Below are 27,841 nucleotides of genomic sequence, written 5' to 3'. Positions count from 1 at the left end.
TTATCTTTCTTTTTACGTATTGACTTTTAATTTATTTAATTATTATTGTTAAGTCAGTCTATTTAATAAAAATTTTAATTTTATATTAACATTTATTTTCTCAGTTTATTTAATATGTCTATTAGTTTATAATATGTATGTTTATACCTAAATTGATTAATTATAGCTATCGGAGGAGATTCCAGTATAAGAGGGTCACTTTTTCGACTACTTTTTTTTCTGGAAGCAATTCCAGTAATATTTAAAAAAAAAATTCACGGTAAACAATTTGTAATTAGTAGTTATACTGAATATAAGTACCTAATGATGGACTCAAAACTACAGGATCGTTTTCAATAAAAGTTTCATCAATATATTTATTAAAACTAAGGGTGTCTATAGCTTATTTTTTCAATCCCTAAAGAATGACTTACACATGAACTTAGTTTTGATTTACAAAAATGGAATATTGTTTTGTCTTTTTAAATAGCTACAATTGGTTACAGATAATATGAATAATGCTATTATAATAATTAGTAAAAATATGGCATATAAGTTTACAAATATATAAAAAAAAAAATAATAACTATGATTACTTTTATGATTTATAATAATAATTTGCTTTTTTAATTCTGGAAATATTTTATATATTATAAATATACTAAGACAAATATCAATATTTGATTTAGGTTATCATTAAGCATTTGTTGAATCTGTCTTCAGTTTTTCATGTTAACGTTAAAAATATGTGTCCAGGATTAAGAAGTAGAAAATCTTAAAACTAATCATATCATTGTAATTGTGTTTGTATTATACGTATACGTATACCTCTACTCGTATTTTAAATGAAGCAAAACGAGAAATGATAGAAAGATAGATTAATTTAAGCCCAAGTGAAGTAGTGTAATACAACTAGTATTATATAAAATATTTCGCTCAAAAACGAGACAACTGAGTTAGGTTAGTTCTATATGTTGAATAAAATAGACAAATATAAACATAACCTAAATATCTAATCACATATAATTAGTACTCCGTTTATTTAGTTATACACTAAGTAGTATTGCTACACCCGCTAAAATCCATTTAGATGGCTTTTGTCGTGTTTTCAAATTAAATGTCCACACATATGTCGGCCCTCTTTGTTTGATTTTGTAAACTGGGCATTCGTAAATATTTCGCAAATCTTGTTTGTCTTTGATAATAGCTTTGATATGTATCACCGGCATTATTGGAAATAAATCTTTTGGAATCGATTCAACAATGCAACCAGCAATCAAGTCCCAACGAGCACCTTCTAATATTAATCCATTTATCATAGCACCTTCCCTGGGTGCTACCCTAAAATATCACAAGACAAAAAAAATGTTTTTTTAAAAAAAACTAGTACTATAATATTTAATATCAGATGGTTCAATTTCTAGGACTAATTGTTTGTTTACGTGATTTCCTCTTGGTATCTTTTTGTCACATCACATTGTAAACACATCTTATCTAAAGGCCATCCCATTTTTCGAGCTGTGCACTGCATAATAGCAGTTAAGAATGATTGAGGGTTGAAAAATCCACCTAACCATACTGACGATGGAAGCTAAAACAAATATTAAGCAGATTTATCTATAATATTTGTAATGATTTCGTATTTTTAATTAATAAGTTATAGTTTACCTGAAATTCGCTAACCCATGATTCTAGTTCACGTAATCTTCTCAATAAGTCTGCATGCCAAGATGCTAAAGGCAATAACGATGGGTAAGCACGCTTTTCCCAGCTAGGTGGAACTTTATCCATAAATAAACATTCTTCTAATGCCTCCATATCTGCTGTTATTGTCAGTTCACCCTAAATTTTAGGAATCGCTAATTATTTATTTAGTACAACTCAATTAATGTCAGTAGTGAAAAATAGATCTAATTAGAAATACGGATAAAATTTTAATTATAGTAAATTATTTAATAGTAATGATATATTATAATTTATAATAGTAAATATTTTATTATTATTTGTTTCATTGTTAGTTACAAAAACAAGTTTATCGCTTTATCTTCTAGCTCCATTGTAAAGGGATTTTTAGGCGTTTTCATTATTACATTTTTTTGTTATATATATATATATAACATTTGGAAGTTGGAATTATATAACTAATACTGCATCTTTTTATAATCTAATTGGTTATTAGTGTTTTGTATTTAATTGAAATTAAATTAATTACTTTAATATTATGATTGCTGTCTTCTGTTAACTGTTTTATTATCATCCATGTTACTAAATCGTTAAATAAATTATCATGCCTTACCTTTAATCCTAAATGTAGCTCTTTTAATGACCGTCTAATTTCGTTCATTAACGTATTCATACGCTCACATTCTTGGAATGATACGATTACGTATGGAGTTTGTTCTTCGACCTTACCCATCATATCTATTAAATTGAACGGTTCTGGAACTTTATCAAGAACGTCGTCTAAAGCTTGCCTAACCTGGAAATAAATTACATACCATTCATAATGATATGTCCAATAAATTTTATTTTATTTTCATATTTACTTTTTCATCTCTCGACATTCCAGTTCCACCGGATGTACCCGAATCTCTAGGTTGCATTTCTAATAGAGTTTGGAATAAGTTTTCAGATCTTGTAGTGAGTGTGCCAATTTCAGCGTTCGAGTGGAGTCCATATAATATAGGACTTTCTGATGGCAGTAAATCATCTATATATTCATGGTATGACTTATAGTCCGTATTTGGTGGAGCCACAAAACCCGGTGCAAATAAAAGCTCTCCTTCCATCTATTAATTTGAATACAGTTTTATAAAACCAAATTTCATTAATAAATGTATATATTTTTAATAGTACTAGATCTGGATTCATATAGACTTCAAGATAAGTCCGACATAATCTTCTATCCCAGTCATCGGTTATGTGTCCACCATACATGATTTCTCCAAAAAGATATCGAAGATCTTCCCAAGGAACTTTATTGTTGGCTTCCAGGTAATTATATAAAACGTTCACAGAAATAGTCAAATCGCCTACATTAAATGGATACGACCTATTCCATCCTTGAGCTCCAAACTTTGATCTTTCCTGTATAGATGCATGGAAATAACACAAGCTAAACAAGATCGCTTTAAATTCTGCTTCTTTCGCACACATTTCAAGAGTATCTTGGTTGAAATTATCTAAAGCTTTATGCAAATTTGCCATCATTCCTGTTGGTGGTTCATTTGTTATTTTGATTGAAGAATCCAAAACACCCTAAAAAGACAAACAAAAATTTTACAATTAAAAATTAATATAATTTTAATTATAGTAAAAATACTTGAGGGATAATGTGATAGAGTGGATCAGCTGCGGGTTCAGCACTAATGAATATTCTATAATTGACATGTGGATGTTCAAAAGATGCTTCCATTTTCTTATCCAAAGAAGGTAACCATTTTTGCACTAAATGTACATTCTTTAAAATATAAATAACGACATTATATGAATTATTGAATAAATGATTAACTATAATTTCATATTTACTTGTAACATGACCCAGTTACCCAACCGAGAACTTAACTCTATAGCATCTTCTGCCACTTGTTCTTGCCCTTGCCCTAAAGATATATTATGGAAGTTCTTTTTTTCAATTGTAAATCCTTTTTTTTTACCAACAGCTTCAACATCCTTTAACATAATATTTTGTATTTGCAAAAAATTAATACATAGCAGTGTAATTTTATTATAATTGAATAATAGTAGTTTAACCCATTTCAACATATAACAAATACAAAATTAATGGATATAGATTATAGATCATTGTATAATATTTACACGAGTTGGATCTACTCCGGAAGATAATATAAAAAATACAGGTGTTCTACAAGTAGTTTCTTTGAATGAATCAATGAACTCCGGAGGTCTAAAATTGGTATACTTGAGACCAAGAATTTCTTGGACGTATACTTTGGTAGCATAAGTCATTCGATCGGTTCTTAAAGCTCTTATTATACATAGTCTCTGGAATGGAGTTTTGTTTTTCCATTCTTGCGGTAATTTATCTTTTTCTGGAGCTTCACTATCTATGTATAACTGCCATCGTTTACCAGAAGTTTCAATATCCTTGTCTAGACCGCTTTAATAATGAATATATTTTTAAAATAATTTATTCTTAATTATAATGACAATTAACATAATATAAATTAAACATCCATTAAAAAAGTATTTTTTATTCTTACACAAATTCATCATCAGCTAAAACAAGTGACTTTATAGCTCCCCATACATTTGGTAAAATAAAATCAAATGGACTAGATAATCCAGCAATTGCTGGTCTTCTCAACAAATATTCTAATTCTATCGGTTTTATCTTATTTGCTTGAAGTTGTATCTAAAATATAATGAATGTATTATTTGTATTTTTTAAACATTAACAGTAATCAATAATTACAAAAAAAATGTATATTTTTAAAATAAAAATCATCAAATAAATATAAACAATATTATTAAAAATTAATAACTTATCATCATAATATAATTATATATGCACCTGAATAGTCACTTGACAGATGAATATTAACTTATCCTTTTCAAATAATCCTCTACTAGTATAAATAAATGTTTGATAAGTTATATTATCAACCAAATTACCTATTCGCTTTTTTAAAGTATCTGCTTTTTCCGCGTTTTTCATAGCTCGTTGAAAGACAACACTGAAAGCCTATTAAAATAAAAATATAAATCAATAAGTGTGGTTAGTTTAAAATTAATTTGAAAAAATATTACTAAACACATTTAAATAAGGATATTGAAGTAAAATATAATGACTTAGTAAATAAATAAAGTTAAATGGTACGAATCCACTATAAAATGATTATCCTGTATTAAATTTAAAAGTACCTCTAAAGAAAACTGATACATTGGATTTATTTTTATCAAATCATTCATTATGAAGTAAATTATTGATGCTCGTGTTGCAGCGATACGATATTCTTCACGAGCTGTGTCAATTTCTTTTGATGTTATTTTCGCTTCAGCCACTTTTAATTCAATTTCCGTAGCAGTTTTTTTAGATTTTTCTAGGTTCAAAACAAGTTCTTTGTCACCAAGTATCTGATCACCATCAGCTGATGACAGCCTCTGTAATAAATCATCTTCAAGTAGTTTCAATGTTATTTTAAAGCTATTTTGTTGTTTGGTCAAATCGATTCTCATTTTTTCTAAATCAGGTCTTTCAACTTTCACTACTTCCGCCAATAATTGATCTTCAAGTTGATCACGGTTCACAGTGAAGTTGATAAGTGTTGTCTGTGCTTGCATTTCTGGTTTGTAATGCGGATTTGATAATTTTGTGTGTAATATGAGACGGAAATTCGGATTGTAATCAATTTCTTTTTCGCCGATTTTTACAGCACTATAATTGCATATTAATAAAAATTAAACATATATATAAATTAATAGGAGACATATAGTATACCTTCCTTTTTTTATTAAATTTCGTCCAATAATGTTGTCTAAGACAGGGTCAATGTTTTCTCCTATATTCTCAATCAATAGAACATTCCCATCTCTAACACAAATTTCTATATCTAACAAATAATTTTTGTAGTTCAGTCTGGTAATTCTTAAGTTTCTTCCATATTTTGCTTTAATCCATTTAATTCCTTGAAGCTATTTAAAAATAAACTCCAATAGGTATTATTTATTCAAATATTGTTTAATTAAAAATAAAAATAGTTCATACCTGAGGATCAACCATTAATGGCCATCGAACAGAATTAGTTAAAATTGTTGCATTTTCAGATGACATCCTATCATTTGGTAAACCTTCATTATTCCAAGCTGCAATTTGTGCATCATCAGTGAGCAAAGATAGTGGATCTAAATTTTCTGTTATTAGTATCTCCGGCTGAAAAATTTAATTTTAATACGTATAGCGCTTAAAATACAATAAAATACATATTTTTTATATTTGTTTACATCTATGTTAAGTTTACCTTAACTTCTTTGAAAAAGGGTAACCATGCATTTTGAATAAGTTCTTGACGATACATTTTTGTAAAGTAACCAACATATGACACAAAAGCAGAAACCATAAGGGTATCCCCGGGTAAAGTTTGCAAACTTTTTTGCAACCTAAAATATAAAATAAAATATTTTATAATTCTATATATACTTTTAATAAATATAATGTTAAAATAATTTACATCGAAACGCTTTCTTTCCACCGTACATTTTCTGACGCTAAGCCGTTGACAAGTCGGTTTGCTAAATCAATCCTCATAGATGTTTCATCAGCTTGGTTTTGACAATTCGTTTTTTCAGCTACTGCGCCGTCAAACTCGTCTGTTAAGATTTTTTGTTTTTTTTCCAATTCCTAGAATCATAGCTTAATTAAAATACTATGTAATTAATCATTCAATTAAACTTTACAATAATCATGTTTCTAAGCTCCATAAGTTTATTCCTTGCAGCACTTAGTTCTTCATTTGCTTGATCACGAGCTTTACGTTTTGGCTCCACAACTTGCCAAACGTTATTAAACTTCATTATATTTATTACCCATTTACATAAACCTTGAATATGAAAACTCATTGTTATAAATTATTATAAATATTAAGTATAATATATTGTTTTAAAAATATCTTTGAAACTAGTTATATATATACATATTATTTTATATGCACCATTCACATATTATGTAGTTAGTGATTTGTATTATTAATATATATATATATGTGATTAATTATTACATAATAATAATAATAATATTAAATATTAAATTGTATTGTTTTATAAATTATATTTTAATTTTACTTACCAGCAGCAGCCGAAGACTTTGCAGAAATTAGATCTGGGTCAAATTCAGGATCTTTTAAATAAGGTTGAATTGCTTTGACTACATCCTGGTGTATATGTTCCTTATCATAGTTTATAAGTGAATCTAAAAATCCATCAACTTTTGCCATCATAACCTTTAACATTGAAATATAAATTATGTATTAGGTATGTTAAATGACTAATATTAATATAGTCGCTGATTTGCTACCAATTACATTAAAAAATCCTATACCTAAATTAAGTGTTTGTTAAAAAATATAATTGCTTATTACTAAAGTAGGTAAAATATACATTTTATAAATGTTAAAAACAATTTTAACACTCAAATAAAAAAAATACTATTTTATTTTAGGTAATAAACTTAAAATATATTGTTTAATTTAATGTATCCATACAATAATTATTTACAATTTTATTTCCATTTAGATTTTCATTTAAAATCTCATACTTCTATTAATTAAAAGTAGATATATTTTAATTTAAAATTATAATAAATAAAAATAATATTTAAAATAATAATTAATAATATCAAAAATAGATACCTTGCAAGCTTTCCAGCTCCTATCTTTTGGTACTTTCCCTTTTTTGGCTTGTAATACCATAACTGCCGATAATACATTTATTACAGCTAATGGAGGAGATCCAAATGATTTTAGTTCTGTTAAATTATTCTAAAACATTGAATAAAAATCGATTAAATATTGCTATAATAAAAACATGACATAATCGTTATACACTTAGTTTTTATAAGTATTTAAATTTTTTTTATTTCATAAAACGATACAGCGTAATTCATGCAGTTGAACATCTACAATTACATATAATTTAAATTATAGAAATGATTACAACTGAAAATTACAAAATAAAAATATTTCGATAATGGATATGATTCTTTCATTAAATTTATTTTCATTAATGATTTTCTCTTCTTTAAGACTTTTATAATAACTGTACATAATAATTTGTATAAATTGATTTATCGACTGTTTTTAAGCATTTATGATGGTTTTATTAACATAGTAAATTTACTTTATTTAATGTATCTAAAGCACTTTGTGCTGCTACCAACGCTGGTTCTGCTTTCTCTAAATCTTCTGCGCATAATCGTTGTTTCAAACCAACATCTTCTTCAATCAATTTTACTTTGTCTTCTTCTTCAGCAGCTGTAAAAAAAAGTAATCATACATCTCAAACTCGTGAATTTTATTTTAAATTAAAATAATTACCTTTATATTTTTCATATTTTACTTTCTCTGTTTCTTTTTGGACCACTTTGATAAGCTCTTCAGCTTTAGTATTTTTCTTAGTTAATTCAATCTCTTGTACATCTAATTCAACTTTTAAAATATCAACCTATGTTTATAAAAAAAGTATTTAACTGAATAAACTGTTAATGACAATCATTATTGTTAAATATTTATAAATAGCATTTTATATTTTAACTTACTTGAGCTGCACATGATAAAAGTTGTTTAATACCATTTTGGAATCGGTAGATCCCGTGCTTAATATCTTTGGTCTTCGATACTAATAGTTTCATATAGAGATTAATTTGTTCCAAAAATGATTTTGGTGTAGTATAATTGTAACGACGATCATTTGTTAAATATCTTAGCGACATGTCATTTACTGAACTATGTACGTGAGACATAAACAGAGATACTGGTTTCCTTAGTTTGACTGGAAGTTCGACCAAATCGCTTAAAAACCTGAATGATACGGATTCCAAAGCCTCTTTGGGCCATTCGTAGAACCAGTTGATAGAAGTGCAAGTAACTAGAGCTGGAAATCGTCTGGCTCGAATTCTTAATGTATTGCCGACAGGCGAAAAACACAAAACAATCTTGATTAATGATCTCACTTTGTTAATGAAAAAATGCCAACAATTTTCTTTAGTTTCGGGTAAACCAGCTGCTTTGACCTGTAATTATGGATTGTCAATTTAAAATTATTTATAAACTAAGGTAACCTATGATAAGACCTCTGGGGAGATGGTTTGAATTATATTATCAATTTCATCATCGGCAAACAGCTCTGGAATCTCGCCACTAGCCAGCATGTCATTAATGAGCACAAGGAACTTTTCATCGGCCACTTGAGAGTCAGTCATCAGGAACATAATGCCAATGTTTTTTAACCCAGCTTTCAAGTATAAAGTTGCTAAATCAGCTTTCAAATCAGAAATTCCATATGAAGACCTCAACTGCAATTGGAACGGTTCTAGCGAAGATATGAAAGCTGACAATCGAGCTAACGACTGTTTACCACTGCCACCCACTCCAACGAGTAATGCATTGCCTCTTGGAAGTTCAAGTATACGGTTTATACGGCAAACGTGTGACATTGCATCTTCAAATAGCACCAAGTTAATAGCTCCCAAAAATTCGTTGTATGACTTCATTGCATCATTTAGTAATTTTTGGAGTATGGACCACGACCGCACTGGCATATACTTTTGATCACCAATACCATCCGCGAAGTGTGAAAATATCAATGGGCTTATCAAATATTCATTTTCCGGGATATCCTGCGTACATACGTCCGTCGTACAATAATATTATAATATAAATTTATATAAATTAATTTTTAATTTTTAAATAGTTTCTTTTAGATATATAATAATATAGTATTAATTTATTATGTTAGAAATTAGGATTTAATATTTTTATTATATAACAAGAAAAAAAATATTAATTTGCAAATTGTAGGTATGTTTGTGTTAGTGTGTGCTAGCATGATTTTTTTTTATTTCAACAGAATAATGGGCGCCACATGCTCGTTTAGGGACCCCAAAAAATGATCTAATAACTTTTTTTTTAATTCTAAAATACTGTTTATATGTATCTTGAAAAACAAACTATAAAAAATATTAAAATGATAAACATACGGTTAAAATAATATATTAATAGTAATATATATAAAAAATAAGGTATAATGTTTTCATTAAGTTCACTGGTTGATGAATTAATCATTTATTTTAGCATACTTTATAAAGTTAAATTTAACCTAATGATTAAAGGAAAAGGCTTCCCCCAAGAAAAATTAAAATTACCTAAATACTTTTTTGACTATGGATAATATAAATTATTGTTATTTATTATTTTTTAAACACTTTAAAGTGAATTGTCGGTATGCAAATAATAATTTTTTTTCATAATGAACTTCTGTGATTCTATTAATTTTAATAAACATCCCTTATGATAGAGAAGCTTAAAAACTAAATTAAGCACCAAGTAAAATATAATAATCTTACCTCAATTACTAAGTTCTGCATGAAACATTTTTCTTATTACAATTATACATAAAAAACTAATAAATAATATAAAATGCTCACACTAAAAGTTTTCTTTATTTGTTCCGCAATTGTTTTTGAAAAGGTTTCTTGATCTTTTTTTTCTATTAATTTATCGCTATAAATTCGACTAGTTTCGTGAAGCCAGAGACGAATAAAAGAACTAGTTGTTGAGACACATTCTCCAGTGGTAAACATGATTCCCTTTTTAACAAAAAAATATTAATATAATTATTTCTAACAATTGTAATTAAAAATTTCTTATTTTTAGATAGATAAATAATAAGATTTTACTTGAAAAACATTGCTCATATCTCTAAGGTTAAATATGTAATGAAACTTAATAGCTGTTGGCAAAAATACTGAAAGAATTTTGTCATGGAAATTGATTGCCAACTGCACAATTATATCTGCTAATTTTGATACAGTACTGTTGAATTTATTTACTGGGTTTTTTAAATGTTGAGTTAAAATTGAATAGTAAATTGTGTATAATGCATCACGGGATGGAAATCTAAAGAAATAGCATAACAAAATATATTAATCAAAAATTTTCAAAAAACTTAAAGACTTACCCTAAAGCAAATACATAAAAATGCCTCTGTAGTCGAGAATCAATAGTAAAACTCCCGGCAGTAGGATTCATACTCGAAGCAAACATAACATTTTGTATATCTTTTAGGCATAACTTAGTCCTGTCATACCAATGTTTATAATCCATAAATTGTCTGATGAGAGTATGAGGCTGTACAGTTCCATAAGGGTCGACCTTTAATTATATTTATTTACATTAAAAAAAATATGTATAGCAAAAAAAACATTGTTAAAACATTTATAACGCGTTTCAAAAATACATTTTAAGATCGTTTACAACTTATTTTAAAATATATTTCATCCAAATCATTAAGCTATTTTTAATTAATAGGTAAACTATTTAAAATTTATTTGTTAATTAATATTATAATATATATTATTAAATTAACAATAAAATATTAACTTACCTCTGGCATGTTTATATCATCTATAAAATAAATTAATATTTTTCCACCCGGTGGGGCAAAGTTTCTTCCGGCTTTTTTCTCTAATGGTTTTTCCAAAATCTTTTGTAACATTTCTGGTAAAAATAAATTATAATTTTAAGTTATTTAATATTGTTTTAGTAATATTTATGATTTTATGCTTTAAGAGATCCATTTTTAAAAATACTGACATTAATTTTATTTATAAAGAATAATAATTAACAGTAAAAAACTAGATTCACTCATCATACACTTAAATATATAAGTATAAAGTTTAAAGTTTGCGACTAATTATGCATTACTTATTTTTGTTTACAAAACACGTATTTAAAAATAACTACTCTATTAATCTAGTTAACATCTTCAATCATAAATATAATTATCACAATTCTTAAATATTTAGTTTATGTACCAGATGTTGTGTAGAAATTAAGCGGTACATTTGCAACAGCATACAAATCATTAGAAAGTGATTTGAGTTTATCATTTATTATGACCGATTTTCCAGTACCAGCGGCTCCAACCAACATAATTGCCTTTTTTTTATCAACCAGTAAGTCAAGAAAATATCTTATTCTAGTCGTTTCTATTGTGTTCACGAGTGTTTGCTGTAATTAATTATAAGAATTAATTACCATTGATTAATTGCAAGAAGGCCAAGAATAAACACGATCAAATATAAGCTATAATAATTTACAAGAAACTTGGACACTAATAAAATAAAATTTAGAAAAAAAGTTAGAGTAATTATACTTTTAATTATAATTGGTATGATTTATACCAATATATTTATAACTATTATTTTTTTTAGTTAAATAATAAAATCATTACTTGTAAAGGTATATCTGGATTAAGTTCAAATGAAGAAACAAGATCTGACCACGGAAGAAACTGTTTCGATTCAGGATCGATAAAATAATTGAATACACTTCCTGATGATGGGATTTTAATCGTTTTAAACTCTGTTAACCACCATTTGGAAAATTCAACTCGCCAATCAATCAACTATATGAAAACCGATTTAGCGTAATAATCACAAAATATTAGAAAGATTATTATTATAAATATGTGTAATATATTTTTATATTAATAAAGCGCTAAATATAATAAATAATAATACTAATTATTATAGGCACCTGATCTTGGAAAGTCGCCGAACCAAACGCCCAAAGACAAGCAAACACAAAGTACGTTTCGTACACATCTCTAGTGGTTTCCGGGGGACAATTTATCGGAGTCAGTAGACAATCGAGTAACGTGCACAACATTTGTATGTGCGTTATTTCCGGTATGGGTGTTATGATTTTAAATTTTGTTTTCAGCCCCTCTAAGCAGATTGGCACATACTTCTCAAAGAGTACCAAAAGAGCAGCTTTTTCGGTCGCGTTATCCCTAGTGTCAATCCAACTAGAAACATAAGGGTTCCAGCCGAGATCTGTAGGGTTCAAGTAGAGTATACCAGCTCGAGAAACTGTGGCTGGCGTAGCCGACCGTAAATTGGATATCTCGAACAGTAGCCGCATTGTTGGCGTTAGGGCAATACGTTCATTGCTCGCTAATGTCAACACCTGTAATGTACATAATATCAACAAAGTACTTTTATATATGGTGATGTAAGTCAATGTGATATTCAAAGAGTTTATAATAATCGTATAAGACCGAAAGGATTTTGTACCTTATTGTCGTCCATCACTGTATTTAATGACTCAATCCACATAGGGTCTATATCACCATCCATTACCATCCATTTGGATCCATCGCCAGACATTTGTGATTGATCTCTTATCAAGCACGAAAATAATCCTATACGGACGAGTGTACAATGTTAGTATAATTACACATAGAAATTATATTGGTGTGTGAAAACTTACCGTCTACCCATTCTCTGGTAGTCGGACTAATGACGCCAAACAGCTCGTCATTAGTTACTGCTTTCGGCTCGATGTCGTTGAAATACGGTTTAAATTTCAGATTTGCATAAGTTCTATATAGTGTTTTCCACACCTCGGACTTTCCTGTACCAGCCAAGCCAATTATGAAAACTGAATGTCTAACTTCTAATAATTCCACTAGTTGTACTACCTACGTAGGAAAAATCCACATTACTATCAATAAAATGTTCCAAATAGTTATTTATTATTATTATTATTTTTTTTTTTAAAAGAACCTTAAGAACAAAATTATCCTCTGGTTGAAGTTTCAAGTCAATCGCAGCTTGGCGAACTTGCTTTTCAAATTCTAAATCACGTTTTCGAGGCACATCTAGTGCAGGAAACAAGTCACCAATAAGTCCCATAAATATAGTAGTATCTTCCGTTACAATTTTTGGAGTGTTAAAATCTCGAAGAGCTCGCATTAAAACTTCATCTTCGGGTCGATTTCTATCTGCCCGCTAAAATTATAATATGATATTTATTTCAAAACATATTTACATTTTAAATCTTTAAGATAGGTAATTTTATAATAACAGATTCTACGTAAAATATAATAAATACAAATGTCTAAACAATTATTATATTTGTGAGAACTATAATATTATAATTCAATTTTTACTTTTAACGATCCGGCAACAACCAATAGTGATTTAATAGCTCTTAGACCCCAATCATAATGATCTTGTTTGGACAGAAGTTCTTTGCAAAGTGAATATAGTGTCAAGAATTTTCTAGCAAGTAACCTTGCATTTTGAAATCCTTCGGCAATTAAGTTAATTTCACAAATTAACTCAAAATCCGGTACGACCATAGCACAAGGCCTATATAAATACATTTGAAATTAACACTCAAGCAACGTCAAAAATCTTAATCAATATACCTGAACAATGCCTTAAGGTTCTCAGGAAGTTCAGCTCGTCCCGCGTACCCGGGGTTCATCGTTATAAACATACCGATGGTTGGAATGAGATTAACATTGTCACCCAATAGAAAACATGTGTTCTTTTTTGCTTTAATGGAGTCTAGTACTGATTTAACTTGAGTTGCCACTACGGATAATACTTCTACAGATATTCTATTGAATTCATCAAAACATCCCCAAGCACCGGTTTGAGCAAGGCCTTTGTAAATATTACCACATGACTAGAACCGAGATATTATTTTAAAAATATAAACATAATATATGTATGTTATTAAAAAGCAAAATATTTTATTTAGAAATAAATAATATTATTAATTCACTCTATAATCCATTTGTTCGGAGCAATTGAAAACATAGACCATCATTCCTATGGCTTTTCCTAAATCTTTGGTCGTCTCAGTTTTTCCGGTACCGGCTGGTCCAGCAGGAGCGCCACCCATTATTAGATGTAACGACTATTTTAAAGCATTAAAAATTAAAAATAAATATAATTAATCTACATAATATGACTTGATTGAATTTAATTTAATTGTATAATTGAAGGTACGAGTATATATGGAAATTTCCATCTAGATCCAATCTATAAGCAGTCAAAATTACCTGTGTTAACGTTATATAACATCTATCGGTCAAAGGAGTCACAACCAGTCTAGGAGTATTTCCCAAGTATTCGTACCAATACCGAAATTGCGCATCACAAATATTGGCAAAACAATCTGACTCTTTGAAATCCCATCTTTAATAAAATGCAAGTATTTGTAGATTTCAAAATTAAGTATATATTATTATGTTACCTGTGTCTTAATTGACATTGCCACTGAAAAGCAGAAGCGGTTTCAATTTTCTGTTGAATCATTTTCGCCACCACGTCCCTGCAATGAACATCAATAGTACAAATCGTATTCACTTTTTGTCGATCTCCTTTAGTCAGATCTTCTAATAGCAAATCGATAAGTTCGTTTAACTGCACTATCTAAAATCATACTAATATATTAGTATTCATACGATAAAATATTAATGAATAGAACCTAAAATTACTTGTTTTTTGTTGTATTCTTTCAATGCGTTTTCATGACCTATTTCAAGCTGAGCAAAGGCATCATTAGTTTCAGCAGTCCACCATATTTGAACACCGCATAAAGCTGCCTGAGCTGGGTAATCAAATATCCATAATCTTCTTGGTTTTTCATCATAGGATTTTACTGCTTTACTAAAGTACTGACGACCAGATGAACGCATTATATCCGTCAATTTATTTAGCCATTTTTCAACCTGAACATTTAAAACAAATTTTTATCGATTAAAAATATAAATCCAAGATTTATTGTTTTTTTTTACTTGTCCAGAACATTCACAGTTTCCATCAAACTCAACGTATTCACCATCTTTAGCGTACATACCAACCCCTAGTTTATCTTTAATAAACTTTATTTTTGCCATTGAGTCGTATAGCTTAATCAAATGTCTGCAATTATATATAAATTAATAGTTTTATAAAATAAATTGAGTGCACTAGTTAAAATTACTTGCAAACGGACTCCGGATTATTACCATTTGATAGTATATCTAATAAATCAGCGGATGATATAAAATAAAACCTTGGATAAGTTAAACGTTTTGTTTCCAAATATTGTGCCAAAACTTTTTCGCATTTAAACAGCTCGTCTTGTATATTGACAAGTTTGTTGTATAGCCCCGGTTTACCAGTGCCCTTTATAACGTTTGGATTAGCTCTAATATCCACTAGTAGTGACTATTTATACAACACATTTAATCAATTATTATTACTATTATTATTGATACTTATGTATATATATATATATATATTTATTCATTCACCTTAAATTCCTTGTCAAGTAATTCGAATCGCCGCGTATCCTCTGGTAATTGTATCCGTATATCACCAGAACCAATAAAAATTGCTTCCAGATAAGCCCATATTCTTTGTACTTCCAACCACAAGTTTATTACTCGATCAGCTGTGTTTAGCTTCAATTGCCAATTAAACACTTCATTATAAAAATATCCAACAAATTTTGAGCTTAGCATATTTTGTAATTGGACTTGATTATCTTCTAAAACTTCTACTATCTCTTCCCTGACTTTAAGCAAATTAACTTTTGTCCTAGGATGGGGTTGATACTCGAATGACATTGTATTCCAAATTTCATTAAATTCTTTTAAAGACTTCTCCATACTCATTTCTTTTACAGACTTATCGACAATATTTTTTATATCATCTTCATACACATGTAAATTAAGTGATATTAAATCATTTAGTGTGGTCGATTTCTCAATAGAAAACCTAACCTAAAAAAATTTAAAGGTTTGAATACATTATATTAATTTCGAATAATAATAAACTATCTATCTAAATTTAAATAATATTACATTTGTAACATTCATAAGTTCCGTCCAGTGACGTTCTTTCATTGCTGGGTTTTGTAATTCACTTAGTGCTCTCAAAGACGTCATAATGGTTTTTATTAAATCTTCGATGTATTCATATACCGACCATTCGCGAATAATTTTATCCATTACTTAAAATAAATTGTATAAAAACATCTTAGTATAGTTTTAAAAATACATATTTAAAACTTTTAAATGTGAAAATATAATACCTTTTAGTTCTTTTGCAAATCGTTTAAGTTCCATGTCTATATTCTCGGTGTCTACGTCATTCCACAATGTAGATTTCCACACATCTATCCAACCTTTTACTAGATATACAAAATCCCACAGTTGTTTATTGAGACGTAGAGTTTTTTTAGTTGATAATAATATATTTGGTTCTGGTTGTGGAATTTCAAATAGTACAGCTTGAGAGAGTAATTTTTCGTGCAATTTTTCTAATTCCATCAAAGAATGATTTGCATTATCAATCTCTATGTAAGGGTTTTCACATGTCGCACTAAATTATATTGACTATGAGTTTTAGTGGGTATATTGAGATAACACTATTAATTACAGGGAGAATCACGATGCTTACTTAAATTGAGACTGTTTTAAAAAGTTGATTTTGAAAAACGTCTCACGTACGTTTAACAAAATTATTCTTCCAATTATTATTGATCCTTCTGTTTGAATTAAAGGAATTACTTGAGATTTGACGTTCAAAGCATTTTTCTTAGTTGTACTCCATTTTTCCGGTAATTCCTAAAAAAAAAATGAAATCTTAAAATAAAGAACTGTTTTCTATAATTCTATAATACATCACTTAATTTTATATTAAAATTAATTAGTTTATTTTGATAATATATTATCAATTATACAATTATTATTTTAAATACACTTAAGTTGAATCACGATGAATTGGTCGTGAACAATTGATCGCCAGGATAATTGATTGTCGAACGAATATTTTTAGTTATTTTATTATACTAATTAGTAATTACATAATTAATACACACATTTCCAATATTATGTATATTATTTTAAAATATTCAAATACTCTTATTTATTTATTTTTAAATAAGGGACAGTTAATCAAATTTACAATGTGGTTAGGTTATCCAACTATAGGGAAATGTATAGATTTATTTTATGAAAGAGAAAAGCTTTATACGATTACAGGTAGAACAGCTAATCGCGGGAAATACAATGGATGTTAAACAGAAATACATAAAGAACATGTAGAAAGAATTATAAAAATGTATAACGACTATAACTAGACTTTTTAAAAGGAATAGCCAATAATTTTCGTCTTCAAGTTTAAATTATAAATCATATTTTTTAAATTTAATTAATTGACATTATCATTTATTATCCTATTTTATTAACTATTAACAAAATAATGTGTAATTTTTATTTGATGTAATTTTAAATTTTTACTGTAGTACATTTATGATAATAAATTAGGTATATTTTTTCATTATTTATTTAGAAATATTACAATATATTATACCTAAAATCATTTTCAGCAATACTTTTTTGATAATATGTTATAAACAAATTAATAATGGGTGATCGAGTAGTAATACATAAATGCTTATACTTTATAAACATATATTTTTTTATTTAAATTATGTTCATTCTGTATTGTTAGGTTTAGAATTATAAACGTTTATATTTTAATAAGATAAAATGAATAAATAAATGACCATACTTGTTTCAAAATGTACACGTCTTCTGGCATTTCTACGTCATACACTTTTAATAGATGTAATATTTCCCCTATTGGCTCAAACATTGAATCATATTCTTCTTGCCTCTCTCGAACATTAAATAAATGTCCCATAATTTTTACAAGACCTTCATAGTCCCCTTCTTCTAATGGTTTTAAAAGACCCATGTCTGTTTCCACTGTGAAATCTCGTAACGAACGCAAACTAGATAATACAATAGATATAAAAATGTTTTTATCTAGTTTATATTACTTTACCTGTTTACCACTTTGTTTACCAAATATGTTTTGAATAAATCTGACCAACTGGTAATTAATTTTAAAAGATCCCTTTTAAAAGGTTTTATATCTATTGTTAACCAAACATCAAATGTCATACTTTCATCTATTTTGTCAACTTTTTGATAGATATTATCAAAAAAGTTAATCTAAATATAATATTATAATCAAGCTCGAATGTATTTTATATAACTAACTATGTATAAGTATATATTATTTTTGTGCATACTTTGTTTTGAAAATCAATCAGTTTGGGTGAAGAATGCATAACTAATGGATTTCCATCTTCATCGACGTCATATTGAATTTCTAGTTCTTGTGATGATAGATCCCTTCCATATAATAAAAATGTTGACAATGCATCATTTTGATTGGTTAACCAAACCATAGAATAATCTTGGTACACCATAATATATTCAAGAGCCTAAAATACAACCAAAATATGAACTTATCTCGTAAATAATATACAGATTATAAATAAAATCAATTATAATCTACTCTTACTTTATTGGTTGTAATCTTTACTTGATCAAGTATTTTATCTGTATATTGTTTCACCTTTTCAACATTTCTTATATCTACCTACAATTTTATATAAAAAATTAAAACATATGTGTATATTCAATATTAAACATTTTACGTTATATGGTGGATAGCCATCAGCAATCCTTTCCATGTACGATCCCATTTCAACCATGTCTTCAAGTAAAGAAGTAACCAATCCTAAGAAATTTGGTTCATTATCAATTTCCAAATGAGGTGAAAAACGGGGAAAATTATCGTTATCAAGAAAGTATACAACCAAAAATATTGCCAAGGATCCGTCGGGAATTGTTATTTCATCGTTGATATACTTGAGACTGTAATTGTTTTTTTTTGAAATTAGTTAAACTAAATTTGTATACAAATATAAGTATACTGCTTATAATCGATTAAAACATTATTTTAAATAATTTCATATAAGATTTTACTACGGATAAACTAAAATAATAGAAAAATTAAAAACTAGTAAATATTTTACAGAGAACTCAATTAAAATTAGTTGTTATTGTTAATTAATTTTAATTCTATATTCTAAGATCAAAAACATACAATTGTACTAATCGTAAAGTATTTAAATGTAACAAAGTAAAAACTCTTAAACATAATTGATACCACGTAATGATTTCAGTTAGGTTTCACTATATTAACATTTGAAATAATATTCATTTTTTTTTTCATTTACCCAAAAACACTTAATTATATCTTGAAAAAAAGAAATGTATTCTATTTTATTATTTTATTATTATTATTAATATTTCATACCTGCAAAAGGTTGCATCTTGTAACCCCTTAAATACTATTTCATCAACATAATATTTATATTTATCCCACATTAACTTGTTTTCGATATTAGATAAAATAATTTCTGCCTGAATATCTATATAGTCTAGTTTTTCTTCTCCGTTATTTTCTTCTTCTTCAAATATTTCTTCTAAAATATTTTCTTCTTGATTTTCTATGTAGTCAACGTTTTCTTCTCCATAATTCCCTTCTCCTTCTTCTTCTTCTTCTTCTATTATTTCGTCTAAAATAGATTCTGCCTGAATTTCTACGTAGTCTAATTTTTCTTCTTCTTTGTTTGCTTCTTCGTTATTTTCCTCATTTACTTCTTCTTCAAATATTTCTCCTAAAATAACGTCTCTTTGATATAAGTTAACTTCATCACATTTATTTTTTAAATAGTAATCACATAAACATGTTCTATTATTAAATAGAATAAACTAAACTGGACTCTGTTTCATAAATAATGTTTCTAAAATAATTTCTCCTTGATGTTTTCATATTAATTGTTCATCTTCCCAATCAAAAATATTAAACTTTATTTCATAAATACATTCTCTTAAGACAAGAGTTAAATATATTATCTTTCCTCTGTTTCTTCATGACATAAGAAAGCTTATATCATAAATTAAATAATATTATTAATGTTGCTGCTTATATCTCCATCTAGAAAAATGGACATTTTTTTCATTTCGCTTTTTTCTTCTTTTCTTATTTTTTCTTTAAGATCAAATAGTGTTATAAATATAACTAATCTTTAATTAATATAACCATCATATTAACCTTCAACATTTTCTATCTTAACTTAATATTGTTTTAGGGAAATCTTTAAATGAAACATTATTTATGAATTATTTACTATATCTATTGAGAAATATACTATGTTTATGTCATTACAATTTCAAAGATAAGTGAAATAAAGTTGACTTACTCAAATATGGATCTATTAATGGTACATTATGAAATAATAAAAGATCTTCCTTAAGCAATCGTTGTATCTTAATACTAGCGTCTCGCACTTCAGCGAACCTAGTGATTTTTTTTTCTGTCAATTTATAGTCAAACACTATTCGTTTTGTATTCTTGTCACGTATATACATCGGATTATTAATCCATTGACTACTTAAAGCAGTAATTTTTTGAAAATTGTCATGTGTTTGCATTACACGCCAGTAAAGATTTTTAGTTAAACCATGAATAGTACTAATTGTATTTTGTAACGATATGGGTGATAATATAGACTGATCATTTTCTGATTCTTCATTCAAATCATTTTCGCTTGTGTAAACAATATCTATTTTTAAGGTAATATTATAATTATTTAGTTGTATAATATTATATTGTATATTAAGTACGTATTAGTTATATAAAGATAAGAAAACAATTTTTTTACCTTCTGAATTCCATGTAACAAACTTTTGAGCATCTTCAATAAGGTTATCAATATTCTCGATTTCTTGAACAATTAACTGTAATTCTGTAGGATGTGTTTCTGTTCTTAGTATATTATACCTAAATCAGCAAATGTAATTTTTTAACCAACAGATATTTAAAATAAAATTATTTTATTATTAGAAAATAGTTTTGAATTTTGCTTACAAATTAAAATAGGGCTTTTAAAGGTTGTAGTTTTAATAAAATATACTTAATATTTGAATTATCTAATCCCTGCAGGTCACATGAACAATTACTAAACATGTTATAAACCAATAATGAACTAATGTCATTTAAACATAATTTAGTAGCCCATGAATAAGGGTTCGGAAAAAACAATTTTTTTTTATTTTCAACAAAAATACCAGTTTTTATTCATTTTCATTATTTTGTTTTATTTCAAACAAAATATTTTTTTTTTCAATTGAAAGAAAAAATTTATTATAATTTACTTTGAAAAGACAATGGGAAATTGCACATAGAACTCGTGTGGGTACAGTTCTATAATAGAACATAAATAATATGTTGTTTATTTCTGAAGTTAGTCATACTGTTTGGAATACCGAAAGAATCTATGTAATCAACAATAGATAATATAATACAATAGTTATCACTATTCAGTAATCAGTTATCAGTACCTCACAAATACCTACCCAAGTCACAAACGGATAAATTTCTAAGTATATAATTAATCATTTAACAAACTTTTTATACATTTTTAAAGTACCAAAAATAAAAATTTAAATATTAAATAATATCACTAACCATTCAACTATTTCTTCAATATCTCTTTTATATGCTAAAATCAGTTTTTCTCGTTTATAGAGCTCAATTGCATCATATGGAATGTCATCTATTGGAATCTCAAACATTGGATCTTTGAAATTGTAATTACAGAGTATAATGTATCTGGTTGATTTAATTGCGGCATCCAGCTTTATATAAATGAATAATAAAAATAATCATTGTATGATAATTGATTAAAAATAAAAAATTATTACTTCCTTAGAGAAGTTCAGACTGATTGTCTTATTTGTATTAACTGTGAAAAGTGGTTGCACTATTTTTTCTTGTATCTGTATTGGTACAATACGCTTCCATTCTTCCAACATAGGATTTATATATTTTTTAAATTTATCCTTTAATTGTTCAACTTTTATATTGATTTGATCTCCTCTTGGGGTTTTCATGATCCTGTACAACAAAGAAAAGGAGAATTTTAAGTAAAAACAAATCTAAATATATTAATTTAATATTATTTATTAGTCGTTATGTCATTCCCAAAATAAATGAATATTAAGCGCAGAGGCAAACAAAAGGAGAAAAATTTGAGACTGACACCTGGGCACTATTTTTTCAAAAAATGTTTTATTTTATATGATTATAAATTTACAAACAATTATAATACTTAATAGTCATTACAGTGTAATATATTACATTATATAATATATATATTATATTTTATAACATTTTCTCGTTTTCGGTAAATCACGTTTTAAATCTACAAATATTTAAGTTATATTCACATTGCTTGTATTTAAGAACATAATTTGTCGAACACACTACTATTTCATTATTTCATTCATATTCAATTCATAAAAATCGCATGAAGCCCGTGGAAACGGTACCTCACCGGCCCCTACATAAAATTGACTCTCTGTTGCTATTGTTCTTAAATATAAACCATAATTACGGACTATGATAGAGGACTGGAAACGATATAGTGGGTGGGTTGACAGGGAACCGGACCGCAATTGTCTCGGTACCTTCTACTCTTCCTGGTCAATATTGGTACATAGCCAACATGTACGCTATCTATATCATCATCATTAAATCAGTAGCGTTAAGACCAGCCGTGTACTACGAAAATCAACAGAGGCACTCCGGGCCCGTTAAAAATTTGTTCGTTTCTAGTCCTCTCTATCTTAGTCCGTGACTATAACTTAGGAAAATGTCAATTTATGGCCTTCAAAATATAGTTTTTTATTGAAATAGCATACAATTTAAAATTTAATAATGTATTATTATTAATTCCAGTGTATTCTTTTCTTTGTAGACTTTTCATAATTTTATTTAGATTAAGACTTATAGTTGGTTCGTTTATTTATTGTTAATTATTCGTTATTATAGCTTACAGATTTTAGGCTAGATCTAATAGTCTTAATAAAACGAATAGACCTACAATAATTAAAGCTCGTTTACCATGTTTCTGGCTAAAATAATGTTTTTGATATAAAAACAACAAACAATTTATGTAATTACTGAAATACTACAAATATTCCATAAGTATACATATCTATGACAATTTTCCAACCAAAAAAAAAAAAATAATTGTAAAACGAATTTCTTCGAATTATGACACGTATGAGTTTTTCCAGTATAGAATAGTATTAATAATGTATTAGATTATGTAATATTTACGGTAAATCAAAGGACTGAATAATTTTTAAATCGTCCAACAACCGACTTTGTAACCGTGAGTTACCCCACATGATCGCTCTAGCCACGGGTGGGTACTCTTCGTCCATATCTTCCGGTATGTAACGCGTTTCGTAATAGTCACTTTTCTCAATTCCGGTATCACTCGTTGTTCCTGATAGACGGTCGATAATTTTCTAAGGACACGAAGAAAAAAATGATTTCAAGTACTATGGTTGTATAATTATAATGTTAATAAAATTAAAATACTAACAAATTCCCGGGCCAATTCGAATTCTATTAGATCCAATACTTTTTCGTAATACTTTTCCACAACAGCCGCTACGATAGGTCGATTCAGCACAGTCGAACCAAATATCAATATGAACTGTAAATTTAAGGTGAATACGATTGTTTTAATGATTTTTCATTAAATTTTTATACATTAGCTATAAAAACTGAATATTTTATACATTTTTAAATCAATTTTCGTGATTTAAACGAAATTTTCATAAAATTTGAACTACAGATGTTTATTAAAAATAATTGTGCCTCTACATATATGTATTTCAAATATTTTTGTATAGTTATATAAGAACAACTTATGTGGGATTTTGCAATAATTTTTCAAGCTCTTAAATCTAATAAAAAATATTTTATCAACTTTTATAAAAATAAATTTATTTTTAAATTTAAAATGTTAAACTTTAATATCGGATCATTTTTTTCAATTACTATCCGTATACACACACACATAAAAAATAAATCATCGCTACGCTAATATATATCTAAAATATAGAAAAATCCTACGCTTTTCTTTTAAGCTATTCAGATTGTTTCTAGATTTGATAATTTATACTTAGAACCATTAAAACATAAGACTAAAAAGATATTTTTATAGATACCAATTGGAAAACGCAAGTTATTCTGCATATTAATTTAATTATCTATATCTTATAGGTACATACCTATATATTAGCTTTGTATTTCAAAAATCTGTTTGTCGATCGTCAGTATTTCAGTATGGATAAACATAAGTATAGTATATTATGTATTATAGTATAGGTACAAAATATATTATATAATTCGTATTATTATTTTGAGTTATATTTCATAAAACCTCAGTATAAAACTTTATGTGCATATTTTATAATATTAATATAAAATTAAAAGAGAATAATTTTACCTTGTGAAATGACATTAGATTGTCGATGTCTTCAAAACAAGCTTTTGAAACAGTGGCTAAACGATTGTCAATATCTTTCGACATAATTAAATAGTAATTATAGTCCTCCAGAAACGCGGCGTTATTCACATCGTTCAATAAGTCCAATGGATCGTAAGCTATAGAAGACAACTTTTCCATGTACTTTGTAAATTGAAGATACATGTCTTCAATCATTGGGCTATACCAACAGCCAATGAGTCCACCCACATCCACTTTTTCCAATTTTTGGTTATCAATAAAGTTCATTACCATCAACTAAAATAATATAATTTTAATAGATATAATTAATATATATGTGTAACTAACTATATGGCTATATATAATACAATGTTCTCGTGGTTAAAATATAGTTTTGATATCAAAATTAAAATTAGAATTTTTTTTTAATAATTGACCTGAATGATGCAAATTTTTGTGATATAAACAAATTTTGTCAAAATTGAATTTCAAGAATTTCAAACGCTTATAAAAAAAATCCATGTGACACGTATATTCAAGACGTTTAAATTGTTATAAGTACAACTTATAAGGAATTTCGTATTTAATTCTCAAGCTTTTGGACTAAGAAGAAATTTAATAAAATTTGAAAATTGAAATGCCCATTAACAACATTAATTATTGCTTATACGATGTTTAGAAAATGCTAACATATTTATCAAGTACCTACATTCGTAAATTTTTAATTTACAATAAAATATCCAAATCAATTTGTTCAAAAACTGGTGTTGCGTAAATATTTCCGTTTTCATTTTTAGTTTTTTAATTATTTTTCAAAGTACTAAACATTTCTTTAATTTTAACTAATTAGATATAATTTACTACCAAAAACCAATCAACGTTTAAGATTAAATAAGCATATTTTCTGCTCCGGAATGTAATAATAAACACAAATAAAAATGTATAAAATAACACATTATTTTTAAATAAATACATTCATTGCTTCACTCATAAATTAAAATATGAATTTGAATAAGTAAGTACTGACAATAAGTGCAATGATAATAATTACTATTTTAATTTCTATAGTAATTAGAACTCGGACAATATAATAAATCACACTCAAGTTAGTTACAATATCGAAACTCAAATATATAAATATAGTAGTTATGTATTTTGAAGTAATACATAATATATATACTAAAATAGTAATATTTAATACATGTTTAACATACTTTAATGCAGTTTAACCGATCTTCAAATGCATTAAGACTCTGAAAAATATCATTAGCATGGAAATTCCAATAACGTGGCTTGTATTTACGTGAAACGGGATTTGACAACATAAATTTATCAGTTTGTTCCGTAAAATATTCCGATTGAGTAACTTTAAATTGATATCTATATAATATATTTTAACAATATATTAAGACAATATTTATGTACTATGTTAATATGTATGCAAATTAAGTACTTGAAATAACTTATTATGTCTAGAATATCATAAATCTTAGCTAAGTTCTCCGCTAGTTCACCCTGAAATAGAGCGGTCGGCTCTAAATATCTTGAAGACTGTAATATTAATATCAGATAAAAATAGATTAATACGTGATGTAACCTTGTTTTGCTTACCTCAGCCATAACCATATTGCATAATACTTTTATCAAGATAATTAAGTAATTGTAATTTTGAAAATTTGGACAATATATCCATATACAAGCCAATTTTCTCCATAAAACGCATAATTCTACCTTCGACTCTACCAAACCATCTCCTTCGATCGTATTGATGTGCTTAATCAGTGTCGATAAAAACAAATTAATTAGATTTGCTTCTCGTTTTTCTAAATAAAAACAAAATAAGTATTATTATCATTTAAATAAACATTTATTGAATGAAAGACATAATAATTTGGTAAATTGATTTACCACACACAGTTTTTTCTATTATTTGCCTATAAATATCCAAACATGGACTTTTTGAAATTGTTAAAAAATGTCCAATTTGTTCGTCAATTTGTTCGTAAAAATGAATGAATTGTTTTTCTCGATTTGTCCAGAAATCGATGTCTATATATTTAAAATAAATTAGTATGAAAATTTAACAAAATATAATTAAAATATATTTTTAAATTTAGGGCGTATACATTGGGCAGGCAACGCAGCGGGATTTTTCTCCAAAATCACATCTGGTTTGAGCGCTACCATTGTTTTCAATTCTTTGAACCAAGCGTACACTTTGTTTTCTAATCTTTGTTTTAACACTTCATCAATAATTTTTCCATCACTAAACACGTGTTTAATCAATATAATTAATATTCAATAGTAAATAATTCTTTTTTTCTTGGATACAGAGCTATTAACTAAGTTAATAGTACTCGTAGATTTGCTTAAATTCTGTATAGAGCAGAACGCAAAATATAAGTAAACAATAAGAAGTCAATCTACAAGAAGTATCGCACTATAGCGATGTGATATCGACATAAATTAATCAATAACAATAGTTGAAAACGTATCGTTATGCTACACTAATAAATAGCTCAAAAATGTTAAAATATCAAAAAAATTAAATTATATTTGTATATAAAATTATTTTGTGAAAATTTCAAGTTTCTACGGTTAATCGTTTTTAGTTAAACAAAAATGTCTGTCGACAATGTTTTTTTAAATTAGTTTAAATTTTAAATTTAGACATTTTCTAAAATACAAACTAGGTATAATTTGTAATCAGCTACCTTCAAAGTTAAAAATCGAAGCATTTTTCGACTTCTTACGGTGTATCTATATACACACAATAAACATCTATTATTATAAAATAAAATTGCTCTACTTAGAATCTAAAATAAAATAGAAAATTTTTCTATAGACAACTTAAGAAAAACTAAACTTCTTAAAAAATAGAATAAAAATAATAAAAATAATAAATATATTTATTATATTATGTCTTATCGCGTAATAACACATAGCAACATTTTCCATTGTAACGTACATTGTACTAAATACAATAAAATTATTTTTTAATAAATAATTGGTATATACCTCATTTCAGCGGTTTTTAAAGCAGTAGTAATGTTGTCATAGCCATAAGGTAATGTCAATGTTGTGCGATTTTTTGTCTGTCCTGACAT

The 27,841-nt window shown here is 27.0% G+C and overlaps 1 protein-coding gene across 1 annotated transcript; it reads right to left on the bottom strand.

The window, feature by feature from the left end:
- Positions 1–1,025: 1,025 nt before the first annotated feature.
- LOC113559961 (dynein beta chain, ciliary-like) lies at positions 1,026–27,841 on the bottom strand. The gene is given in 63 exon segments (XM_026965756.1): positions 1,026–1,320; positions 1,422–1,570; positions 1,648–1,821; positions 2,276–2,458; positions 2,526–2,768; positions 2,836–3,237; positions 3,302–3,439; positions 3,508–3,651; positions 3,799–4,099; positions 4,203–4,354; positions 4,514–4,684; positions 4,864–5,377; positions 5,441–5,634; positions 5,708–5,872; positions 5,961–6,099; positions 6,171–6,340; positions 6,397–6,539; positions 6,785–6,938; positions 7,347–7,475; positions 7,834–7,967; positions 8,031–8,157; positions 8,252–8,725; positions 8,786–9,331; positions 10,139–10,300; positions 10,391–10,610; positions 10,672–10,865; positions 11,098–11,210; positions 11,528–11,723; positions 11,947–12,120; positions 12,252–12,683; positions 12,791–12,918; positions 12,987–13,197; positions 13,283–13,507; positions 13,669–13,870; positions 13,930–14,192; positions 14,292–14,426; positions 14,572–14,707; positions 14,766–14,944; positions 15,010–15,243; positions 15,310–15,436; positions 15,498–15,724; positions 15,811–16,511; positions 16,593–16,882; positions 16,961–17,127; positions 18,077–18,299; positions 18,353–18,522; positions 18,603–18,797; positions 18,878–18,955; positions 19,014–19,233; positions 19,679–20,042; positions 20,628–20,990; positions 21,090–21,208; positions 21,896–22,065; positions 22,132–22,324; positions 23,552–23,745; positions 23,823–23,936; positions 24,735–25,031; positions 25,949–26,114; positions 26,188–26,285; positions 26,346–26,557; positions 26,643–26,783; positions 26,861–27,000; positions 27,753–27,841. Coding segments are annotated over 63 exon segments (13,503 nt in total).

The sequence above is a fragment of the Rhopalosiphum maidis genome, chromosome 3 (assembly GCF_003676215.2).
Source record: "Rhopalosiphum maidis isolate BTI-1 chromosome 3, ASM367621v3, whole genome shotgun sequence".
Taxonomy (NCBI): domain Eukaryota; kingdom Metazoa; phylum Arthropoda; class Insecta; order Hemiptera; family Aphididae; genus Rhopalosiphum; species Rhopalosiphum maidis.
This window is presented reverse-complemented; position numbering and strand designations above follow the sequence as displayed.